The sequence below is a fragment of the Lissotriton helveticus genome, chromosome 3_2, assembly GCF_964261635.1.
Source record: "Lissotriton helveticus chromosome 3_2, aLisHel1.1, whole genome shotgun sequence".
Lineage (NCBI taxonomy): Eukaryota > Metazoa > Chordata > Amphibia > Caudata > Salamandridae > Lissotriton > Lissotriton helveticus.
The window spans coordinates 35527910-35551817 of NC_136062.1; the positions used below are offsets into that span (position 1 = coordinate 35527910).

Here is a 23908-nt window from a genome sequence, read left to right on the forward strand (position 1 = left end):
GATGTACATGAGCACTCTTTCTTCTCATGACTCAATCCATGTTCAACCTGTTCTGTGACTTCGTCATATATCTGTTTCTGCTCAAGGTTTAATTGTTTCACCAAATCTTCTAAATTAATTACATCCTCTTGAGCTTGCTCCATTGCTCTTTCCACCTCATCCATGGCAGTGGCAGCTTCATTTTGGATAATTGGTCCTCCTAGTGGATCCTGACTCAATGAAGCAGAACTCTGACTGTCTTGAGAACTGTCTCTCGCAATCTCTGCAGCAATTGTTGCTTCTTGCTCTATTTCTTCATTCAACATTTGCAGATAATTTGGAAAAACAGGACATTCTATGGTATCCTTCGTTGCAAAGAGTCTTCATAACAGAGAAAATCTCCAAGTAGTTCCTCTTCTGTACGCCATGGTTTAAAGAGTTGCAAAAGAGCCAAATAGTAAAATTCTCTTTTGTCTGGATTTTCACAACTCAATTTTCGATGATTAATCAAATGACCTTTTCTCTGTTTCACTAGACATCCTTCACATCCAATGACAGCATATATTCCATTATTGATATCTTCTCTGATGTTCCTCTTATAAATATAGCTTTGAAGAACTTCATAGAGACAAGCGTTCTCAAGGTGAGGACTTCTATTTGGATAGTATGTATCCAACATGTTTGTCTTCAAAATATCTGTACTTTCTGGTTCTTTCTCCGCCAAATACTCTATCTCTTGTACAGATTTCAAAATTCGGTTTCGTGTTGCAGCAAGACCTAGACTTATCCAAATGATGGTTCTAGATTTGGCATAGAGACTTGCTGATGACAATCGATCAGAACATTCATATGCTCCAATTTCTCGATGCAACAACATCTTCAGACTGTAACTGTATAATTTCTTGCTTAGACTCTTTTCATGTGAAATGTCCTCCCACATTTCCTTCAGTTCTGTCTTTTCTTTTTTTGTGATGTAAGACGTCACATATCGAACCACAGCAATAGAGTTGTCAGCAACGAATTTAATATCCATGTTAGCATTCCACATGGACAAAATCACTGGGTTGTAGTCGTTGATGTACTTGGACTCTTCGTTTCTTTTTAAATTGTATGTATTTTTGGGTGATTTCCTCCTCACAGTATGTCGTAGAGAAGACATCAAATTATTGACTCTTCCTTTAGAAATCACTGGTCGTGGAAAGCCGAAACAACATTTTGTGTAGAACTTGTCCTTGTTTCTGAATTTTCGACGACAGTACTTTCCACAACGATGGGATTGAAAGCGTAAAACTTGTTGCCTTAAACTGTTTTCTTCGGTAGTTTTCGGAACAGCACATGTTGAATACTCTTCAATGAAGCTCATCACTGTCTCATCCGAATCTGTTCCAAATTTGGGTGCATCTTTAATCCACAACAACATATGTATATGAGGAGCACCTCTCGCTTGATACTCCTTTCTCCAAAAGAAATCCAAAACCTCTCCAAGGGGAGGATTTTTTTTGTTGGTAATAAAAGACATCATAGCTTCAAATCTATGATTAAAATATCTGCATACATTCACTGGATCCAAAGAACACAGTTCTCCAGGTGTTTTGAATTCTATATTTTGTATATTTGCATTTGCCTCGTAGAAATTGAAGTAAGTCGTCCCATGCATACTCGGCACAGCTAAGAGTGAGGAACCATGTAGGAGTTCCTAAGTTTCTTAGCATACATTTCAATTCCCCACGACGACTGTACCAATACTCGTTTGTACCACGCTGACATGCCATGAGATTGATTAAATGAGATTCCAAAATATTATCTTGCAGATTCACTTTCTCCATAAAGTCCCTCGCCGAAACATTTTGCAGATGTGCTCCACTTTTCAGTATATGGTTTGCTGCATAAGAAAGCCCAGACAAGTCACTTTCATACAGTAGATGAAACAAATAGGGAATGCATTGACGAAACCTTGGATCTTCAGCATATAATCTTACAGTTCGATATTCAGATGCAGGAATTTGAAGTGGTCGATCGTCATATCGTCCACCTCGACCTGTTGGAAACAAATGTGGAAAACAACGAGCTTCCAAACTTTCTTCCCATACACTAATGGGACTTCCTTTTGCTGCTTTCATTTGAAACAAGTCAATTGCATTCCCCATCACTTCTTTGGACTGCAAAGGATGAACAGTATAATGTTCAGATATTTCTTCACTTCTAGACACATCAACTTTTTCAATTTGGCCAGCTGAACATTCACTGTCTTCATCTGCTGCTGTTTCCTCTGCTTCAACACATACATGTTTGTAGTACTCATTGTTATTTGACCAAATACAACGTTGCCTTTTTGACTTTCCTAACATCCACTAAATCTTGCCAGATTTTCTTTCTCTTTGCCGGAACCCCATTAACTAGAATAACCAGAGGTTCCTCTTCCACTTTCTCTACACCAATGGTATCAATATTTTTCTCGAAATCAAGAGGCAAATAAACAACTCTTCCCTTTAATCCTCTCTGTAAATCTGTAGGAGGCAATTTCCCTATCTTAGGCTCCATGCGAACACTAGCTTGAAAAGGATGGACACATTGAATCAAAATAGACTCATATGTATTTAAATCCATCGACTCAGGAGGAATGTCTACCAACTCCAGATTATTATGAACAGCTCTAGCAGGCATTCTGTTTTGATTTAATTTATCATAACAATATTTACAAATACGCTGATCAGAACTCAAATCTAAACAATTCTCCACCCACAAATAAGTTGCAAAATCCTTCCACTCATAATTATTTATCTTTTCACTTTTTACGTATAAATCAACTAATCTAGTATGATGCTTTTAATGAGTTCGTCGACAACACACACAAGTAAAATTCGGCCTTTCACTTGATTTCACCTTAAACCTTGTAATTTCCTGGTCAAACTTTTCTGTACTTGAAATCTGTACATTGTCTTCCACATTACCTTGAATTTCTGTGTAAATTTCTACACTGTCCTCTTTTTCACCAAAATAAGAAATCTCAATTTCTTCACAAATCTTCTTCACATCTAATTCAGTTCCATGCAAAAGAGCACTGTTTAATTGTTTAAGCTTAAGTGCTGGACTTTTTGCATAATACAACATTCTCACTAATTTCCTCATTTTGGTATGATGCACTGCTAACATCCTAAAATGATGAAAAACACTCTGACAGACTTTTCTAGAAAGACAAACCAGTAAATGCCCTTGCAAACCTGTGTTTTCTCTCAATCTGCAAGGATCTAAGTCTTGCAACAACTTCATTTTTTGTTTTAGACTTTTCTTACTATATGTACGTAAGAAATTACAAAACAAATCAATTGATTCCTGTCGCACAGTACAAATACTACTACACTTCCAAGTGTACACTGGACCCTTAGTACGTCTCCCTAAAACTTCATCAGTTAACACCTCTTCTGGTTCTCTAGGCACAAGTTTCTCTTTTTCAATCGGACAACCGTCTTTCACCTCATATGCTCGACCACTGGTGTCAACTGCATGCACTAAATCATTCTCCTGGAAGTAACTCTCCTCATTAAAAAATGGCTCACAACTTGAACTGTGCATCCATTCTCCTGAAAAAACTTTACAAAAATTAGTCCGATTAATTACTCTTTTCCATCTACTGTTTGATTTAAAAACATCAATTGCCTTGTTAAGTGTCCTAATACTATTGATTATTAAAATAAATAATTTTTTCTTAACTTCAAAAGCCTGATCAACAATCTTCTCTACATTTTTCTTTTTCTTATAAAAAGCAGCTCTCTGTTTTCCTTTCCTAATATTTTGTAACAAATTTAAAACCACCCTATTGCGAAACATTCGTTTACGAATGTCTCTAAACTGATTCTGCCTTCTATTCCGATACATATTATTCTCTCCTGCTCCAGTAGTAAGATTTTTTGATGGCCTCTCCTTCCTTTTCAAATTTACTCTCTCCTTCTCTTTTTCTACATGCTGTCCCACATTTTTTTTTATCTACATATGTTCCGTAAGAAAGAATTAGTTATCTTACCAGGAGCTTCTTTCCTGTTTTTTGAAGTCTTTGTTGTAAAGGAGTGCTGTTATTCCGATGCTGTTTTTGGGTTTTTTCCGCGTATCATCTTTCCTTCTTCTTTGCCTTGAGGGCATCTTTCCTTACTCTTGAAATCTTGATTTCAATCTGTGTTAAAGAAAAAAATAGCACATTACAGACCACTATTACCAAACAACAAAGCAATGACAAAAAGCAAACGGTCTATTCAGGGTTACAGATCAGGTGAGGATTCTCCAGGGGTGCAGAAGAGGTGAGACCTGTATTGAAGAGTGTAGTGGAAGAGAGGTATATCCACAGGTACAAAGAAAGTGAGACCTGTGTCTAAGAGTGCAGTAGGAGATAGGCTTCATGAAGTCTAGTCCACTGCACTCTTACACACAGACTTCACCACCTATGATTCCCAGAAAAGGCCTGTCTGCCACTACAGTCTTGAACATAGGCCTCATCTCCTCTGTACCTCTGGACATGCCTCACCTCATCTACACAATCTACTTCCTAATCTAAGGTAACACAGGTGACATTATTGTGAAAGGATGAAATATATGTATTTAATCATGCTGACACTATTTATTCCTTCTCAAAAAACTAAAAGTCATTCATTTTCACCAAAATCGTTTTTTAAATAACATTTTAGACACACAGTGCAGGTCCTATGTACAAGCATTCAGTGTCCAAGACTACAGTGGATAGGACTAACCTCCTCTCACCCTTGGACAAGCCTTACCTCATCTCTGTCCTCTAAACAGGCGTCAATGTATTGAGTATAATTGATGGTAACTGGGTGCAGATAAGGTGACGCATGTCTAAGGTTCTAAATAAGCTGAGGCCTGTCTAAGCATGCAGATTAGTTGAAGTCTATTGAGGGTTGCAGATGAGGTGAGGATTGTCTAGGGGTGCAGAAGAGGTATGGCCTGTATTGAAGAGTGTACTAGAAGAGAGGTCTGTCCACGGCTGCAAAGAAGATGAGACCTGTGTCTAAGACTACAGTCTTGACCACAGGCCTCACCTCCTCTGTCCCTCTGGACATGCCTCACCTCATCTGCACAATCTACTTCCTAATCTGAGGTAACACAGGTGACATGATTGTGAAAGCTTCAATTTTTTTTATGTAATCATGCACACACTATTTATTCCTTCTTAAAAATGTAAAAGCCATTGATTTGCACTAAAATCGTTTTTCAATTACCATTTTAGGAACAGAACACAAGTCCTATGTACAAGCATTCATTTTTACTACTGAAAGCCATTAATTTGCCCTAAAATCGTTTTTTAATTAATATTTTATGAACAGAGCAAATGTGAAAGTCATTGATTTGCGCCAAAAATGTTTTAGTAGTGTAATGAAAAGCTTATACATATGACCTTTTCTCTGTTTTTCAAATGTTATTCTAAAAAAAGATTCTGAGGCCTAAGCAGGAGTGCAGAAGAGATGAAGCCTGTCCAGGGGAGCACAAAAGGTGAGGCTTGTGTCCAAGAGTGCAGTGGACAGGACTAAACTGGAGTAGTGTGCAAAAAAATATGAACCTCATTTATGAGGCCCTGCGTCAGTTTTGCACTGCTGATGCGTCACTTTTTGTGACACATCGGCGGCATAAAACATGTGCCTTTTTGCGCCATATTTAAAATGTGACGCATGTAGGTAGATGCGTCACTTTTTAAACCTCTGCGCCACATTATACCTCTGTCAGGTGTAATGTACACAGAGGGGGCATTCCCCCGCAAAAAGCCTCGTAATAGTGACGCAGTGAAATCTCTGAGATTTCACTGCGTCACTTTTAGAACACTTTTACGTCAAAATCTAGCACCTGCCTCACAGCAGGCGTAAGACTGAGGCAAATGCTTTCACATGTGGCTTTCCCCATGTGAAAGGATGCATTGCTGGAGTTGCGTCATTTTTGTGACACACTCCAGCAATTCGTCATTTTTGCGCTTACAGATACATCAGAAATACTGACTTATCTGTAAGTCCTAGAAACATGTTGCGTCATACATTAAATATAATGCATCATTGGTGTCACAAGGAGTGCATAGTGAAAAGTGACGGATCGCTGTTTTCATAAATAAGGCTCTCAGTGTGCTTCCTAATCTGAGGTAACACAGGTGACATGATTGTGAAAGCTTCAAATTATTTTATGTAATCATGCACACACTATTTATTCTTTCTCAAAAATGTAAAAGCTATTAATTTGCCCCAACATCGATTTTTCAATAACATTTTAGAAACACAGTGCAGGTCCTATGTACAAGCATTCCATTTCAGTACTGAAAAGTCACTATTTTACAAAATGCATTTCCTATCTCTTGCAAACATTCCTACCAAGCATTACCCAAAAAATGAAACAAACCAACAGCAAAGAAACTCAGTCTGCTTCCTAATCTGAGGTAACACAGGTGACATGATTAAGAAAGGTTCAAATATTTTTTTGTAATCAGGCACACACTATTTATTCCTTCTCAAAAATCAAAAACTAATTGCTTTGCCCCAAAATTGTTTTTTGAATAACATTTTACAAAGTGCAGATCCTATGTACAAGCATTCGATTTCAGTACTGAAAACTCACTATTTTACAAAATACATTTCCTCTCTCTTGCAAACATTCCTACCAAGCATTACCCAAAAAAATGACACAAACCAACAGCAAAGAAACTCAGTCTACTTCCCAATCTGAGATAACACAGGTAACATGTTTGTAAAAGATTCAAATATTTTTATGTAATTATGCACACACTATTTATTCCTTCTTAAAAATGTAAAAGCCATTGATTTGCACTAAAATCGTTTTTCAATTACCATTTTAGGAACAGAACACAGGTCCTATGTACAAGCATTCATTTTCACTACTGAAAGCCATTAATTTCCCCTAAAATCGTTTTTCAATTACCATTTTAGGAACAGAACACAGGTCCTATGTACAAGCATTCATTTTCACTACTGAAACCCATTGATTTACCCTAAAATTGTTTTTAAAATAAAATGTTAGATACAGAGTGCAAGTCCTATGTACAACCATTCAACTTCCCTACTGAAACATCACTATTTCACAAAATACAAATCCTCTATTTTGCAAATATAGAAACCATGCATTTTCAAAACGCATCACACAAACCAACAGCAAAGAAAATCAATATGCTTCTTAATCTGAACTCTCTATCTAAATTAATCATAACTCACCTTTACAAATGCTTTGGGAGATTCAGAACAGTGTTAGATACACACACCAATATTTCTTTAGCAGAGCAAAAGGTATGTTCTCCAGGCACTGCAACCATGAATGGCACAGAAAACCTCTAATTCTACACACATATTGCTCATGGTAACCGATCAAAACTCTTCCCTCTCTGTTTTCAAACCAACACCCTTCCCCCCTCAGCCTTTTCTACCTGTTACCATAGCAACTCCCTCCTCACTGAGCTCTCAAAGTTAAAAGTTTATTCTAAAATGTTGCAAATGAACTCAGCAAGGATGTTTGACCTCTCAATACACCAGCTTATTCGCTGCAATCTTTCTTTAAATGACTTTTTCTTAACCATTCAAATTACTTCTTTCACAGAACAGAACCATGCACCCTAACTTCTAGTTTTCAACTATCTGAATCCACCAATCATTGCTTATGATTCAAGAGCACTGAAACTCCACAGTTTTTTTTTGCAAACTCCTACTGTTCCAACTGCCATTTTATTCCTACACTTCATCTGACTGCACCAGAACCTCCTCTCACCATGTATTCTGTCTGGATTATTGGACATAGCTATATCCACTGGGCTCAAAGGTATGCAGCTCTCAGAAGTTTTCACAACCTTGATTTACCAAATGTGCACATCAAATGGATTGGCCAAAGAGGATTAAGATGTCATCAATTGATACCATTGGTGAAAACCTTTCACCATCTGCCACACCCTGACCTCATAATTTTGCACTGTGGTGGAAATGACCTAGGCACTTTGACTGGGGTAGGTCTGGAAATGGTTTTAAAGGACACCTTTGGGCAATTGATGACACTTTTTCCACAAACTGCCTTGGTATATTCCAATATATGCCAAAGACAGAAATGGAAGTGGTCCAACCAATTTTGTCCACAATTTGAGAAAGCACGGAAACATGTGAATAAATCTGTTTCTGCTTACATGAGAGACTATGGAATGGGTTCAATATACAACAAAAGCTTGCGTTACAACATGCAAGATATTTACAGAGAAGATGGTGTGCACTTCTTAGATGAGGGGAATAGAATATTCCTCCTGAATTCAAGACTGTGCATTGGTACCTACTTGTAGGTACCTAAATCAGCCACAGAACCCAAAAGCTCTTTTCAGGGCTTCCCTACCTCTGATCACTCCAAATGATTATCTTTTTCTCTATTTTTCACCAAAGTACGCTCCCCGGTACGCTTCCCGGTGCGCATACCGGGCGCTCACCCGCGAAAAATAAATTATTTTTTTTCCCCGCCTATATGGGCCTCCTAAAACCCCCTCAGAAAACCTAGGGGGTCAGAGAGTGCCTACCGTGCCCCCTTATACCCATTCCCAACGTTGTTTGTCCTCCATTTTCTGTCTCAAATCTACCGAAACACAAAATGGAGGACTCCCGTAGCGCTGCCGGTACGCGTACCGGGGCGCGCACCGGGAAGCGCTCCCAAACATATTTAAAAGTTAATTTACATAAAAACCACTGGAGACACTTTCACCAAATATAGAATAGGCCATACTACATACCAGTCCCTACCATTTTCCCAAATTTGGTGGAATTCCATTGAGCCATTTGGCCTGTAGCCCTCTCTAAATATCCTGAGGTAAATTACATGACAAAAACACATCTGAAGTGTTAGAATTTACAACCAATTAAAATGTTACTTTCATTTTCTACTATTATTTCATGACATTTGATTGGTTATGTACATGAATATATATAAAGAAAGAGAGGGAAACACAGCCGTTTTGACTACTACTTCCTGAAGTACATTTCAAAAGGATTTTCACTGAGAACTTAAACTGCTTTTTCAAAGGTAAGATGTTATTTTGAAAACTGAAGTATGTTCTGCACTTTGAGTTAATTTGGAAAACATTTTCTGATAGTTATATACTATCCCTCTGTAATAGGTATAGATTGAGATAGGCTTCTCTGTTATAGTTATGGATGGAGTTAGGCTTGTCTTGTATAATTATGAATTTACTTAGGATTTATGACATACACTTTTTTATATTTCTACTTCCAGCCTGATACCATACACTGCCCAAAGATAACTTCACTGTTAAAAAATCAAAACTACCTGTCTGAACTTAAACCCAACAGTGCCCTATCTCTACTGATATATTTATTTTTTATGCAATTTACAGCAAGAAAATGGAAGGAGAGCAGAATATTTCCTTCAAAACAACGCTGAAAAAAATATTGAAGACAATGATGACTTTGATTTTATGGATGAGTCACTGGACCATGAATTAGTTCAGTGTGTAGAAGCAGTAGATTCACTGATTGAAAATGAGGACATTTCCGACAATTTGTTGTTAGAAGTTCTATCAAATTTTGAAAAACAATCACAAAAATAAATTTATATTTATAATCAAAAATTGTTCGACACATTATTCATTTTATATGTAATTCATAAACTAGTACCAAATTGATTATAATATAAAGTCAGACTTATAATATACTGTGCAACTTATTTGTGTTACATAGTAATTTTGCTCATAGTTACTTCCTTTCTCCCACTTTATTATCTCCAATGTGTATTTGACATCTCTTTTTCATCTCCTGCCTCCATGTTCTTTCTGCTTTCCTGACAGACTATGATATGGATTCCATATACCACAATAACTTCTGTAACAACATGCAAGATATCTACAGAGGAAACGGTGTACATTAAATTTAAGACTCAGCATTGGTACCTACATATTGATACTTAAAACACCCAAACAACACAACAACTCTATGCAGAGCTACCCTACCTCTAATCACTTTAAATTATTATTTTACTGTTTCACTGGGTTTTCCCCATGTGTGTGTGTGGGGGGGGGGTGAGGTGTGTGTGTGAGGTGTGTGTGTGGGTGCAGGTGTGTGGGGTGTGTGGGTGTGGGTGGGGGTGTGGGGGTGTAAAGTGTGTGTGTGGGTGTGTGGGGTGTTTGGGTGGAGGTGGAGGTGTGGGTGTGTGAGGTGTATGTGGGGGGTGTGTGGGTGTGGGGGATATGTGTGTGGGATGTGTGTGTGTGTGTGTGTGTGGGATGTGTGGGTGTGTCTGTGAGGTGTGTGTGTGTGTGAGTGGGAGGGGAGAGGTGTGTGTGTGGGATGTGTGGGGTGTGTCTGTGAGGTGTGTGTTTGTGTGTGGGGGGCTGAGGTGTGTGTGTGAGTGTGGGTGTGTGGGGTGTGTGGGTGTGGGTGTGGATGTTTAAGGTGTGGGTGTGGGTGTGTGGGGTGTTTCGGTGTGGGTGGAGGTGTGGGTGTGTGAGGTATGTGTGGGGAGTGTGTGGGTGTGGGGGTGTAGGGTTATGTGTGTGGGGTGTGTGTGTGTGAGATGTGTGGGTGTGTGTGTGTGAGGAATGTGTGTGTGGGTGTGTGTGGGTGTGGGTGTGTTTGTGGGGTGTGTGCGTGTAGGGTGTGTGTGGGATGTACTTGTAGGTACCTAAATCAGTCACAGAACCCAAAAGCTCTTTTCAGAGCTACCCTACCTCTGATCACTCAAAATGATTATTTTACACTATTTTCTTTTCACTAATTTTCCCCATGGTACGCTCCTCTGTACGCTCCCCGGTGCGCGTACCGGGCGCTCCCGCATCGAAAATCGAAAAAAAATAATAATAATTTGTCCCGCGGGACCCTTTTATGGCCCCCACATCAAACCTAGGGGATCAAGGGGGTCTACCCTGCCCCCTTTTGGTCATTTCCCCCTTTGTTTTTTGCCACCTCTAGTGTCTCGATCCTACCGACACACAAGATGGCGGCCGCTGCGGACTGTTTCGAATGATTACAGACACCCGAGAGCCAATCAGCTTTCAGTGCGCAAGTCGCGTAGCGCGCCCGGTGCGCTCCCCGGTACGCGTACCGGGCGCGCTTATAGATATATATATTTTTATGAACCTAAATTACTCAAAATCCACTGGAGCACATATCTTGAGTCATAGCAAAGGCACATCGGGCTACCAGTCCCTACAATTTTGCCAAGTTTGGTGAAAATCCATTCAGCCGTTTGAGCTAAAAGTGAGTCCAACCGCCCTATGGAAATTAACATGGGGAAAACACGTTTTGGGACCCCCCTTTTATCTCGGCCCCCGCTTGACGAATCCCCCCCAAACTTTCAGGGAAGGACCGGAGCGCCGCGAGGCAAAGTTAAGGAAAATTTCAGGAAGATTCCTCAACCAGCGCCAAAGTTATTCCCAATAGAATGTTGCGATTTCCCTATGGAAAACAATCCTAACTATAACTACCTACTGGCGACCGCCAGTAGGTAATATATATATTGAGTTAAAAAGGAGTACGCTTGAAAAATAAATTCAGCAATAAATCATGAAAAGGGTGAAATCGAATGTGTTCTACAGTTCATGAAAAGAAACAATTCCAATCAAAATATCAATGACATATCTCCTAATGAGAATAATAATCACTTGGATAAAATCAATATTTTGGAAGTAGATGATGGAGTCAGCGTTTCGTTCTTGGGTGGCGTCAGTCAGTCCGAATATAACTCCACGACAAGGATTTATTGTGTTAAGTTCAACTAAGAATAGTAAGCAGAGCTATGTTTTAAACTAAGATGTTTGCAGTTGAGTGTGGTGATAGACACGTGGCATATTATCTGCTTTCACCTGGAATGTATATGGATTTCCACACTGCACAATATGTTGGCCTGATTGGGTTGCCACCTCTAAATTTGTTTGCACACGGGTATCTTGATCTATGGTTGCACCAAATCATCACAGTTCAATCATGTATACATGAATGTAACTGATTGTATAATATTTATATAGGGGTCTTTCCTCATTTGCAATAACCATTGTCCTGAAGATGGTCTGATGGACTGACGCCACCCAAGACCGAAACGTCGACTCTATCATCTAGTTCCAAAATATTGATTTTATCCAAGTAATTATTATTCTCATTAGGAGATATGTCATTGATATTTTGATTGGTATAGATGTTTTTTTCATGACCTGTAGAACAAATTCGATTTCACCCTTTTCATGATTTATTGCTGTTTTTATTTTTCATGTGTACTCCTTTTTAACTCAAACTATATATATATATATATATATATATATATGTATATATATATATATATTTTTTTTTTGTATTTTCAAAAGATATTCCCGTGTGTTGTGCTTCATATATTCATTTACTGACTTTTTCGAATGACATATTGGGTGTCTGTTCTGATTAGACTCACCCCCAGAGTAGTGCCAATATAAATAACTACATAACTATTTCTAAAACAAAGTCCCTTGTAGGCATCTTTACCTGTCATTTTTTAGCAGATGGCAGATTTATTTTACTACGGCAAAACTTCATAAAATCTACCCTGCAGTCAATCCTTGTTGTTTAAGATGCCATCAGGCCTTAGGAGACTGGCTACACGTGGAATTTACTTGTACTAAGATAGCAAGCTTCTGGGAAAATGTTTTTTAGAAGTAAGAAGAATATTGGTAGTCGATCTTCCCCTTAAGGCTGCCATAGCACTTTTTGGTTTAGCTGATGCTCGGAGTTTCTTAACACTATGGCAATGCCAATTTATTTTTATCGCTGGTCTGGTAGCATGATCATTAATTTAGTCTAATTGGAAATCAGAAATAATTCCAACTCTTTCCCAATGGATAGATACAATGAATACATGTTTTAATTGGGAAACCATGTATGGAAGAAGAGTGTAGTCTATAGTTAAATTAAATAGAATATGGACAGAATGGAGAAAAAATGGAAATAATTAAATTCACTGAATGTGTAATTTTTAAGAGTTATCTATGTCTATTGTAGTTATCATTTATAGTATGTATCTTGATTCTTATAAGTAATTTGTGGATTAATGGAAGAAGTATTATTAAATGTTTTGTATGTTACAATCAAAAAATAAACTATAAAAAAAGATAAGAAAATAGCATTGCCCTTGAATGGGAGGCACAAGAAGGGAAGAAGAATTTTTGACATCCTGCCCTTCATCAATTTGGCCTCCGATCCTTGAAACCCCTGTGCTCCCCTTTCAGATTCCTCTCATCCACGTGTCTCAAGAATACATGTGGAGCAAACCACTGCAGCAGGAAGCCTTTGAGGGTGCAGTGGGCATGCCAGTGCCAGCAAACAAACCTGATTCCAGCAGATTGAGAATCCTCTGTGCCTGCCATGTGCAAGAACCTTCCCAAGAGAGGCAGAGTACATGAGAGATTTGCTGCTTTTCGGTCAGCTGATACAGGGGCAGATGTCAACATCACCACTTCAGCATGACCAAACTGCTCCCCAATGAGGTCCATTTGCAGGTGTAACAGTGTTTGTCCCACACTTGGTTTGGATGACCGTCTTATTGTCTTTTTGTTTTGGGTCCATTGCGGTTGATGTCTGGGGTGCTTGACTTGAATTCCCTTGCAAGACATTGTTTAGCTGTGGCTTGGGTGTTTCAACCACAATTGACTTTCTCTTCACCTGAAAGCACTAGGTCCTCGGCATTTTACAGGTGGGTGCTTTGCTTGTGCATTTTTCCTGCCCTGAAGCCTACAGTTCTTCACAGAGGCTTCATTGTCCTGCTGATTATGATGCTTGGAGTCAGGTTGGTGACTTGGTACATCTTCATGTATGTATGAACTGTGGTGAGGAACATGAATGAAGAGGTAATGGCATGATTACTTAGCACTAATCTCCTTTAGTCTAAGTCCTAAAATTCCGTCTCACCTTACTCCTTATCGGCTGCCCTCACCAAATTTTAATAAAATGCGATTTGTTTACTTGGAAATCCCAATCCTGGGATTTCCAAAATTTTAATTTCCTAATTACGATTGCGAATTAGTAGAAATCCATATTGGTGGAAACCATTGTTACCTACATCTCATTTTGGGATTCTCTAATAACGATTTCCACGAAATTGCTATTTGGAAATGGAAAAGCCTTAGTTTAGGACATATAACTCCTAGTAATGTAACTCCTATTCAAAGTCATTGAAAAAAAAGAAACATATCTTAAATAATTAAAATACACTATTCGGGTTGCAATCTGACAGACAATGGAGAAAGGGCGTACATTGTTGTGGGGATGGGGAGGAATTTACTATTCTTACAAACATTGTTGGAAATTGAATATATTAGAGATGCCAGATTTAGTATTCCAACTCCAATCTAAAAAACATTGCTGAAGATACATACATTGTGCAGGGCCATATTTACTATTATAACTTCAGTCCAACAAATATTGTTGAAAGTGCCTATATTTGTGTGTGGGATAGATTTACTATTCTGACTCTAAGCTAACATTAAATGTGTATGGATGTGTGAATGTAGTATTTTAACTCCAGCCCAACAAACATTGGGAAAAGTTCAAACACTGGAGTGTGTTCCGAATTAGTTTCTACATCTAATCTAACAAACATTGGGAAACATGCAGACATTGAGGAGATGTCAAATCTATTATTCTAGTTCTAGCCCAACAAATATTGGGGAAAGTGCTTACATTGGTGGATAAAAATTACTATTGTAACTCCAGTCTAACAAACAATGGGTAAATGTTTATTTAAGTCATGGCGCAAATCTACTATTTTTACTCCAACCCGTCAAACAATGTGGAAAGTGCATACATGAATGGCCAAATCTACTAACTCCTGCCTAACATTGAGGAAAATGCATAAATCTAAGGGCATGGATTCAGACTAACGATTCAAGCTCTAGTCTAACAAACATTTGGGGGAAATGCATACATTGTGCATGGCCAGATTTACTACTCTAACTCTAGTTCAACAAATATTGTGAAAAGTGCATACATTGGAGTGGGGTCAGAGTTACTATTCTAACTCTAATTCAACAAACATTGGGGAAAGTTCATATACTAGTGGGACATTTTACTATTCTATCTCCAGTCTGACAATGGGGTAAGTGCTTTCATTTTGGGCTGGTGGAACTTTGCTATTTCAACTCCAGTATAATACACAAATGGGGTAAGTGCACACATTGAGTGATTCAGATACATTACACTTAAGTCATGTAAATATACAAGTGATCTGTAGACGTTGTTGCTTAGAAATGAGGGCTGCTTCTGTGACTTCTTCTTGGCTTTGGTGGGAAACCAGTGACGTCCCTTCCCACGGATTTGGATGTTGGGAAGTGAAGTGATGTCACTTCCTGCATAGCTGAATGCTCTTAAAAATCAGTAAACCGAACTCAGTATAAACTGTAGCCAAGCTGCCAAACCAAGGAGAGGCCACAAAAACCGAAGGTTGTGAGCCAACTGTTTAACTATGAAGAAATGTGTGAAAATTGTAATAGTTTATGTGGAACGTTAATGTATTTATCAAGGTGTAACTTTGTGCTTGTCAGTCTGGGCAGTAATTTTTTTATGAACCCATATGATGATTGATATCAGTTAAGTATTCATTTACTTCAAGGCAAAGGTCAAAGAGTGACTGCTTTTCTTCCTTTCGTCTAGTAAAAGGCCTATCTCTACAGTTAATTTGGAGTGTCAAAATGTGTATTAGACACTTTGAAGGTCCTTCTTTTTGTAATTAAAAAAAATATTAGAATAAATAGTCACACTCATACAATAACGTTTTTCCAGATGAAGACACTTACAGTGACTTTTCAAACTGCATTTTAAAAAGAGCCTGGCGCAGTAAGTGATATTTGATAAATTCCTGTCATCTTTCTTTCAGACGGTGTATGACCAATGGTTTATTTCACTTTACAACATTGTTTACACTTCACTTCCTGTCCTAGCAATGGGATTCTTTGATCAGGTAAGCATATCATTGTAATTTTAATTGAAAGGTTCAATGAGTCTACAAAAAAAATTAAATGCTAATGAAGGTCAAATGCTGATGTCTTTCAAATGAGACTTTTATGTAGAGTTCCGTTGACATTGCCCCTATAGACTTTCTTTTATTTTTTTTTATAATTTTCCCCATTGTGAATGAAATGTGTCTTGTGAGAAAACACCCCTTTTTGCATGGTCACCTTAATTGTTGGCTAATTTCTATTGCTGGTTCTTAAACTTTGTATTCTAGGGCACTGTTGTCTAGCGCTAGTGTATAAGCTCTTATCCCTAAAACATGTTTTAATTGGCTATTCCCTAACTGACTTATTTAACTTGCCAAAAAGTCCATAGTATATGGTATAGAAAATGTATCCAAAGCCTAGAAGTTAAACGCCACCTGTAGAGTGTAGCACCTATTTTACCACCCGTAGAGTGGACCTGGAAAACATGGCTGGGAGCCTACCATGGCATATCCTCCCTGTGACCAGACCCAAAAGAGCATTGACATTGTCATTGGTCAGACTGTAACCCACAAATATGAAAAGTCAACATATATATTATCCACTTTAATAATCTCAACATTTTTATTTGTAGTGGCTTGATACTCCATTCAAAGACTTATTTTTATATTAAAGAAAATCCAATTGAATGGTGAAGCCAGATTTGAAAGAAATATATAAAACATTTAACTTTGGGGAAGTTACCTTTACCCTGCCTGAAGCTGCTAGAGGGTTATTGACATTAGCTCTCCAGCAACTACCCAGCCTGTACTTGTTGTGAATGAGTTGTGAAAGCTGCTCCCCAAGCAGGGTCACTAGCCTGGGAGGGCGAGGTGTTTTTTTTCCTCTGATAGGAACACTAGCTGGGGTAGGCCTAGGAATATAATTGACTTCATAGGGGCTTGTCCTGTCACAAACAAAGGTTAGGTGACACCTGAAAAGGTCCCAACCTTTGTACCTCTTGTCAGATGGGCACTGTTAGAAATGGGGGCATCTGGTTGGCAGAGGTAGGCACCTTTGTCCAAATAGGGACCCTTGCTTCTAGTCAGGTTAAGGGAGATGCACACTTTAGATAACCCCTGCTCACCCCCTGGGCAGCTTATCAAGGGCAGAAAAACTTATCCCAAAGGTTATTAAAGTGTTTGTACTCAAAACACACAGTAATACAGTGATACCATCACGAATGGACACCACACCAGTTTAGAAAAATAAAGTATCTTTATTTAAACTCAACAAGATCAAAATGACAAAAATCCAACTTACATGTAATAAGAATATGACTTTTCAAACTTTTCAAGTAACAGGGTCTATAGAAAACTATGGATGCATGATTCTACACAAAGTACCTGTAGATGCATCAAAATTCACAAGGCCAAACGGAGAAGGGAAACGTCAAGAAACAAAGAGATGCGTCAGTTCCTGAGTCCATGGGGAGGCGATGTAACAGTTCTGCTGCATGCAGGAGAAGTGATGCGTCCAATCTGGACTGTAGGGGTAAGTAATGCGTCAACTCCAAGATGATTTGAGTCTGCAAGTGATGCATCGGGAAAACATGCCTTACAGATGCAATGCGTGGAAATCCGGGATGCGTCAGTGATCTATGCGGCGGCAACAAGCGGCGCTGCGTCTGTTTCTCCTGCCATGATCCCATGATGCGTCTGTTTTTGCAGCCGCGGCAGATGCTGCGTCATCTCGGCAGTGGTGCAGTGATGTACGGAGATTCTTCTTGCACTGCAGTGCTGCACCAGGAAAAACATCCGCAAGAAGAGCGACACATCGGTTTCCTCAGTTCTTTATGTTTCCTCCAGCTCCCAACAGCAGTAACAACCTCCAGAGACCCCCAACTGGAATAGGTACCTCCTGGCAGGTCAGAACTCTCAGCAGAAGAGTTCAGGGGAGCTGGGGGGGAAATCTTTGTGTCCCTGAGACATCAGATCAGGAGGCCGGCACACATAAGCCCTTGGAGATCTTCTTCAAGCAGGTTCACAGCAAAGTTCCAGTCTTTGTCCTTTCCTTAGCAGAAACAGCAACTGCAGGCCAACCCAACACAGCGCTCAGCAAAGAGGCAGTACTCCTCCTCACAGGGCTTCTCCTTGACAAAGGTTCCTCTCGAGTCTAGAAGTAATCTAAAGTTCTGGAGTTTAAGGTCTACTACTTTTAGCCCATTTTGTCTTTGTCCTATTTGTGCAAGGGTCTCTGACCCTAGTCCAGACCAGTTCTGTCCTCACTGGTGCAGTATGACCAAAGAGGGTGGAGACCGCATTGTGCAAGGTAGACAGGCCCTATTCAGGTGCAAGGAAATCTCCTCCCGCTACTCTAAATGCAGCCAAGTCCCATTCAGCTCAGCTCTGAGTCAGCCGGGAAAGGGCAGGGCACACCTCAACCCATCCCAGAGGCTGTCTACAGTGATTGCACACCCCAGCCCCTGTCACTCTGAAACCAGACAGTCAATCCACAAACAGGCAGAGGCACACAGAATGGCTAAACACGAAAATGCCTACTTTCTAAAAAAGGCATTTTCAAACACACACTTTAAAAACCATCTTTACTAAACGATGTGTTATCAAATTCTGAGTTCAGAGAGCCTAAACGTTAGTTCTCGATCTTGTCCCAGTGGGAAGTTATACTTGTAAGATTTTACAAAGTATTTCCCATTCTACCCAATGGGGCAGATAGCCTTTTAATAGTGAAAAAACAAAATTGGCAGTAATTCACTATTAGGTCATGTCACACACACCAGTACATGCCCTACCTTTCACATAGACTGATCCCTGCCCATGGGGGTAGCTTGGGCCTACCATAGGGGTGCCATACATGTAAGAAAGAGGAAGGTTACGGCCTGGCAAGTGGGTGCACTTGACAGGTCGCCCTGGCAGTTTAGAACAGCGCACAGACACTGCAGTAGCATGTCTGAGATAACATTTCAAGGCTACTCATTTGGGTGACACAATCAGGGCTGCAGCCCTGAATGTAGCCTTCGATTTACAGGCTCTGGCACACTCAGTGCACTTTGCTAGGGACTTACCAGTAAATCAAATATGCCAATCCGGGAGAACCAATTGTAATAACGATTTACACGGACAGCATATACACTTAAGCACTGCATAGCAGTGGTTAAGTGCCCATAGTCCTATAGCCAACAACAACAGGTCAGAAAAAAAATAGGAGGAGGAAGCAAAAGGTTTGGAGATAACCCTGCAAAAAGGGCCAAGTCCAACAGGCACCAAACCCAGTGAAAGGAAAGCTACGGGTTTGGGTGAGTACAGAGGAGAGGACTGCTCATTACCCTGGCCACACTTCTTGGTGGGCACATTGGAGGTTGTATAGTAAAGTAATCAATTGCACAAAACGTTGCCCAATCCCATGCATCTAAGTACCTCCTGCATGAATGGCCACTCAATTGGGTTGTACACTTTTCAACAACAAGCAAAATGGTGGTAGCTGGCAGGCTTGAATCCATTCGATGTAGTACAGCCATCAGTGTATGCCGATTAAAGGCTGTGGATCTTTGCAGGAAAAATCTGGATTGTTGCTGCCTTTGAGCCAAAATTCTGACAAGAATATTGCATTGAGCCTTGACTGAGGTTATGACCTGGATCCAGAAGTATAGGGATTATAACTTCTAACATTGATGAGGGTAATTTCCCCATGAGAAGGACTACCTTTTAAAATGTTAGCAGCCTAAGGGCCAAAATCATCTGAGAACTCCTTATAAAATTTAACTGGAAGGCTGTCAACCCCAGGAGCCTTACTGCTTGCAATACTGGCTAAATCACTCATAACTTCTTCAACTGTTAAGGGGGAAATAAACATTTCTTGTGTCATGCCCGCAATCCAGGCAGGTGCATCATCATAGCCAGCTATTCCATGCACGGTTGGGCTAGACAAGATGCTTATAAGCATTCAAAATGCTGCTGTAACACACCTTGAATAACAAAGGGTGATGTTGTAATCAGATCATCATCCGTACATATAATAGATATCTGTGTGGCATCATTACACATTATCGCAACCCATGCTAATGTTTTCCTTGATCTATCCCTTTTTCCAAGCACTCACTCTAGCTTGTGCATTTTTCCCAAGATAAAGGACCTCACAATCTGCCATCTCCTGAAACTCTTTCAGCGTATCTTGTAACTTTATTATGGTGACCCTACCTGAACTTAAATCATTCTCAAGTCGCTTAAGTTTCCACTCCAACACCTCCAATTGTGTGCACAGTGATCTCAAGATACCCGACCCTTCAGAAGTGCAAATGCTGATGATATATGCCCTAAAGGACTCCCATAAAATCCCCATCTGAAATAGACCCCTCATGCAGTTTAAAGTATCCCACAATGGCAGAATAGAAAATTGAGTCTTGTTATTCAGACCCCTTCAATCTCTGGCAACAAAGCGTTGAAGTTGATGGGAATTATCCAACAAAAGAACAGAGCTGACGACTAAATATCAATCTCCTGAATGTCGTCATGGATTGTGCGGCTAGCTGTAAGTCAATGAGAGAGCATGCATCATTCACTGATGAGTAATAATAGTATTCCTTAGCTGAAGAGTGCAAAACCCTCCAAGCATCTACTAGATCATAGTTGCATAATAAGTGAATCACCTCTCTATTTGCTTTCGAGAGCTGTCTATGAGCATCATTCACCCTAGCCAGACGTGAGGAGAGCGCCTCATGTTAAAATCGTTCACCTGAGGAGCCTTCGCAATGTCTGCAAACTTGTTACATTCTAGCACAATAACATCAGAAACTCTGGTGTATCAATATTAGGATCATATATATTTACCAGTATGCGCTGTTGCAAATCAAAGCTCCCAACCACTATCACAGTTCGTCCACCACCTACTCCCACAGGGTGAAATGTGTAGCTCTCTGAATAAAAGTCACCACCCCTATAAAATACATGGAGTACAATAAAAAATATCTATGTTGCCCCCAATAGAGGTGAAGAAAGAACGAGGTAGCAGTGAAATGTGTGTCTCTTAGAGAAGGGCTACTTCAAGCAATAACTTTAAACAGTCTATTCATTTTACACAACTTATTCATTTTGCGTATATTCCAACTAACTATTCTCAGTGTGGGTATGTCACATGAAGCTGCTGTGGAATCTACACATTCGCATGATAAGCATTTAAGGATTTGCAATATTTCCTGTTTCAGATAGTTTCCTAATGTTCGATATAACAATGAGTATTTTGTAGAACCCCAAAACTCCACAGCCCCACCCACCTCCCACACCAACCCCACTCATTAGCGAATGCCCCACCTGTAATTGCCCTGCAGAGGCCCTCATCAATGCCACAAGTATGCTAACATGTTGGGGTAACAAAGAGGACAAGCCTATTACTTAACTATAGTGTATGCAGGCTTGCCAACCCCATCTCCTAGCGAATGATCAACTAAATACTTTTATCCATAAACATCACCACAGATATACGCAGATGGTTATTCAGGCAAAACAAGAGTTATTTAAAACTAATAGCAGTTAAATGTTTGTTAGCAAATTGATATCAACACGCTTACTGTATACTGCAACCACTATAACTCAGCCTACCGTGATCTAGAATGAAAAGTATTATGCAGGTATTGTCACTTCATCCCCCACCCGTGCACCGAGGGCCAGTGCTGCTGGAGCTTGATCGCATTCCTCCTCTGGTCTTCAGATACAATTCCATGAGTTCCAGTGCTGCTTAAACGTGAATAGATAAATGCACCTTGCCATTATGTTTGACTCTTTTTTTTTAAAGCTTTATTTTCAGTTTTACACATACACAGTAATTCGTAATGTTCAAAGCAGTACATAGCGAATGCGCCTTCATATCCCTGTGGTGCGCAATATATAGTACACGTTATATTTATGGCAAAAGTAAGTATTGAAATAAGAATGCAAGACAATTACAGTCATTACCCTGCCTGTAGGCATCTGCCATCACCCATCACAGTTCTGCAAACCCCAGCCGAGCCCCGTGTTGTGTTCTTATTCCTTTAATGCTCGTGCATAGAATATGGAGTGTTGTAATGATAAGTTCCATGTGGAACATTGATGTTACCGAGCTGGTTGGAGACAGAGACATGGCAGAACAGAACTTTACGATTAGTCCTCCTGAACCATTTTGGGTTAAAGGTACCCAACCCATTATAAAGTGGATAGAATGGAAGGAATACTTCATTAATTATTTGGAAGCTGTTGATGAAACCAAGAAAATGAAAGCTGAGCAAAAGAAGAGACTTTTATTACATTCTCTTGGTCCCATAGGATTAAAGACATTTTCAAGGATGAGTAAGTCCGATGACTCCAATTTAGATGAATTCGAAAATGCGATAAAAAATATGGACAAATACTTTGCTCCTAAGGTGTGCATTGGGGTCATAAGACACAAGTTCTTCCAGAGAAAACAAACCAAAGAGGAAACCGTAGATGAATGGATGGATGATCTCAAGAAATTAGCCATAGATTGTAAATTTGACAATTTACATGACGATTTCATACGTGATCAATTGGTAATGCACAATAACAACTCTGCCTTACAAGATCGTCTTTGGGTTAACGGTGACGCACCTCTGGATGACGTTGTTGCCATTATGAGAAAGTCAGAAATGTCAGGGAGGTGTGCAACGGTGGTGAAAGAGACAGAGAAAGATGTTTCCAAAACCTCGGGAACTGTGTGTAAGATTCAAGCTTCAAATAGAAATTTTCGTCAACAACAACAGCAAGGGAGATGGGCTGGTCAACCTGCAAAAGTCCAGAATAAAAACATGGAGGATAGGAGATGCTATAGATGTGACAGTAAAGAACATCTGGCATTTAGTAGACTATGTCCTGCGTTAAAAAAGAAATGTAGTAATTGTGGACTGTTAGGTCATTTTAGTAAGATGTGTCGTAGACGCACAAACGTAAAATATGTGTATGAAGATGAAAGTGAGAGTGTGGATGAATTAGAAACTGAAGAAGAATGTTGCATAAAAAGTATTAGAGGGAACTACGTGATCAACATTTCAGAAGACTCATTGAAGGGAAAACCAATTTGTGATATATCCCTGGGTGGGGTAACCATAAGTGTGTATGCGGACTCTGGTTCCCCATACACGATCATAAATGAGGAAGTTTGGCAAAAGAAGTTTGTAAATAAGATTGGTGAGCAACTATACCCATCTGACGTCTGCCCAATCAGTTTTACAGGTAACAGGATAGGTATTATTGGTTTTAGGTGGCTTACCTTTGTATTTAAAGGCAGGTCCACAAGAGCAAAGTTGTATGTGGCAAAGGTTGGGCCATCTGTATTAGGATGGTTCGATCAGAAGAAATTACACATTATCCTAGATCCTAATTCTAAGGACAAAGTTTTGATTTTGGATGACTGTAGTAGAATGGAGGAAAAGTTATCTGAAAGTTTTCCCAAAGTATTCAATAAGGAGTTGGGTGTTCTGAAGGGGTTTGAACATAAGATAATTTTAAAGGCTGATGCACAACCCAAGGTTCATAAAGTGAGACCATTACCTATTCTTATAAGGGAGGAAGTGAAAAAGGAAATCCAGGGCCTGCTTGCCAAAGGCATTATAGAAGAAGTGGAAACATCAGAGTGGATTTCTCCGATTGTGGTTGCCCGGAAACCCAACGGAAAAATCCGTCTATGCATCGATTTGCGCCATTTGAACAATAACATCGTGGTGGAAAAGTTTCCCCTTCCTAGAATAAATGAAATGGTTTCTTCCCTTAAAGGTGCTACATGGTTTTCCACGGTGGATCTTTCTGCCGCCTACCACCAGGTGATGTTGGATCCTAACTCTAAGAACCTCACGGCGTTTATAACAGCGTTTGGTTGTTATCAGTTCAGGCGTATGCCCTTTGGGTTGGCTTCAGCCGCTGCTGTTTTTCAGCGGCTGATGCATAGACTGTTTGGAGATATGGAGAATATCTCATTTTTTCAAGATGATATTCTTGTTGCAGCTAAAGACAA

At 39.7% G+C, this 23908-nt stretch overlaps 1 protein-coding gene across 6 annotated transcripts in view; it reads left to right on the top strand.

Moving 5' to 3' along the window:
- ATP8B4 (ATPase phospholipid transporting 8B4 (putative)) overlaps positions 1–23908 on the top strand; it is a 4589528-nt gene that overhangs the window by 3184480 nt on the left and 1381140 nt on the right. For all 6 annotated transcript variants that reach the window (XR_013609828.1, XR_013609825.1, XR_013609826.1 and 3 more), the window contains one exon: positions 15850–15933. Coding sequence is in view for 2 of the 6 variants with exons in the window: in XM_078684774.1 (XP_078540900.1) it covers positions 15850–15933 (84 nt within the window). In the remaining 4 variants the exon portion in view is untranslated. The remainder of the gene's footprint in view (positions 1–15849; positions 15934–23908) is intronic.